The sequence below is a fragment of the Hibiscus syriacus genome, unplaced genomic scaffold (genome assembly GCF_006381635.1).
Source record: "Hibiscus syriacus cultivar Baekdansim isolate YM2019G1 unplaced genomic scaffold, ASM638163v2 tig00006731_pilon, whole genome shotgun sequence".
NCBI classification, from domain to species: domain Eukaryota; kingdom Viridiplantae; phylum Streptophyta; class Magnoliopsida; order Malvales; family Malvaceae; genus Hibiscus; species Hibiscus syriacus.
In genome coordinates this window covers 190,869-193,229 of record NW_024062108.1, presented here as the reverse complement: position 1 = coordinate 193,229, position 2,361 = coordinate 190,869, and the positions used below count along the sequence as shown (strand labels likewise).

The following is a 2,361-nucleotide window of genomic DNA, read 5'->3' as shown; positions in this document are numbered from 1 at the left end:
TTTGTCTGTTTTTCAACAATTTTCCCTTTTAAAATTTAATATCCTTTTCAATTTTTTTACTTAATTAATTTTACTCGATATGTTTTATTTATTTACCATCTAACATTTTTATTTTCAAGTAGTAACTCCAACCGATCAAAGGTAAACAATTCGAATCGGGTTTTTAAATTTAAATTTAAATTTTTAATTTTCGTAACTAAAACAACCGGCAAATTAATTGGTACCGAAAGGGCGGTTCAAGGTTGCTAATCCTTCCTTGACCGTAAGCGACTCCCGAACTCGATATATTTTTGGTAAAACGCAGATCAGGTGAGATGGTGTCCGACCCACCTAAATTCGTTTTAAAACGGTCTATGACGACTCCAAATCATTTTTCTTAAGTCGAAGCCTAATTCCGAGCCCGACCGAAAGACTGTTCCGACACCATGCAAATAAAAAAATCCACAAATGTTCCTTGCATCCTTCAATCATTACTGCATATATTGGTCTTTTTCAACATTTTGAAGAAATAATTTTATTTAATTTCTTCTGGTTCGATTTCGAATGCAGTTAAAGGATAACTCTTTGACAATCCCATTAAAGCGGTAAAGATGATTTTGTTAAGATCAGATCGATCAATTGCAATATCAGAAAGAGGAACCCAAATCATCATCTCTTTGCTTTTGATGCCCGTAAACTTCCGCATCCGACCATCCTCAAGGAAGCCCGTCATCTCGGATGCGAACGAGCTTATTCCAATGTCCTTCAACCTATACTTGGTGGTCTTTTGTTGTTTCAGCCACGTAAAACCCGTGATCTGGTTAAACCCGAACTCAACTAAATTGTTACAAGGCATCAACGTTTTGGGTAGTCGGAACTTCTCGAGGAGCTCTTGCGCTTTTTGCTTGCAAAGCGTTGCGCCATGGTATACTTCAGCACCAGCTCGGTGAGTTTCTATATCCTTAGATGCCATTCGACTGATCTTTTGTTTGTTTTGTTTCAATTTGCAAATTCCAACAATCTCAACTTGCTTATATACAGTCCCTTATCTACCCAATGGCAGAAAATGAAGGCATTTTTGTGTTTGATTTTTTGTTTTTAAATTCAGTTTGTGAATGTGTGCATACTTTTCTATGATTTAATTTTTATTCTTTATGTAATATTTTAAGCATCATATGAAAGAATTCATTGATTATTTCTCAGTGAACCTTTTTATAGATTGATTTGGTTTTGAAACTAAACAAATGGATTTTGTTTGGAAACGGGGATTTTTGTATTCATCTTTAAAAATGGGAATGAATTATTGCTTTGCATGATTGCATTAAATAAATTGATTATGAGGTAGAGAGAGAAAACTCATGGGGCATGAGCTACATTCTTGGTATATGGGAAATCAATGAATAAGTTTTAAACGAATTAATTAAGATTGATCTTAGTTTGACCACTGAAAAAAAATCAATTTATCAAGTAGATCATTGAACTTCTAATTTGATTTCACTCAAGTCGCCGAATGTTAATTGGTAACGAAATTGTTCATGTGGTACTTAAACAAATTTGTATAATAATCTATTTGATCCTTAATAATTTAATATTTCATTCAATTCAATCTTAAATACAATTAATTCAATAAATTTAATAATAATTCTATCAGTTGGATGCACATCATGTTTTTTAGCCCACTCATCTTCCTCATTTTTTTTCTTATCTCTCAAACAAAAAACTCAAAAAACAAAACCTCCTCCCCAGATGAAAAAGCACAAAAATTTAATCATATCATTATCATCCCTATCACCATGTGAGATATTTATATTTAATCCTAAAATTCTAGAATTTCACTTGAATGTTTGTGAACTTTTTTTATTTCTATTTTTATGTATTTTATTTAATTCGAATTGTAATTAGATTTCGAGGTTGTTATTGGATATTGTTACAAGTTAAATTTAGGTAATACAAAATAGGAAGAAATATTTTGAAAACTAGTTTTGATTAGCGTCATTTTAATATGAAAATGTCACTAATAGAGTACATAATCAACAGGGTTGTGTGGACCAACGCTAGTATATACCTTATTATTAGCAGGGCTTTTAGCAAAATACATAAATTAAAACCTAAAAAGATCAACACGAAGCAAAATAGCATCCAATCGATTCGACGAATAGCCTGCAATCTACCCTCTTAATCAAAAAAAATGTAAAACACCAAATTTTGATTAATGACCAAAATGTAAATTTTGAAAGTTTAGTGGCTAAAATATAAAATTTGGAAAAGTTTAGGGACCTAAGTGGTAATTTTCTCAAAAAATAATTTTTATTTCATAAATAGATAGTTTAGTCTTGAGAGTAGGGTTTTATTGAAATCAGATTCTTGATCTGGAATTTATGT

General features: G+C 31.2%; 1 protein-coding gene across 1 annotated transcript; it reads right to left on the bottom strand.

Moving 5' to 3' along the window:
* Positions 1-514: 514 nt before the first annotated feature.
* On the bottom strand, positions 515-952 carry LOC120200994. The gene has a single exon (XM_039201692.1). It carries the CDS (start codon positions 950-952, stop codon positions 515-517), a length of 438 nt encoding a protein of 145 aa, XP_039057623.1.
* Between the last annotated feature and the right edge of the window lie 1,409 nt (positions 953-2,361).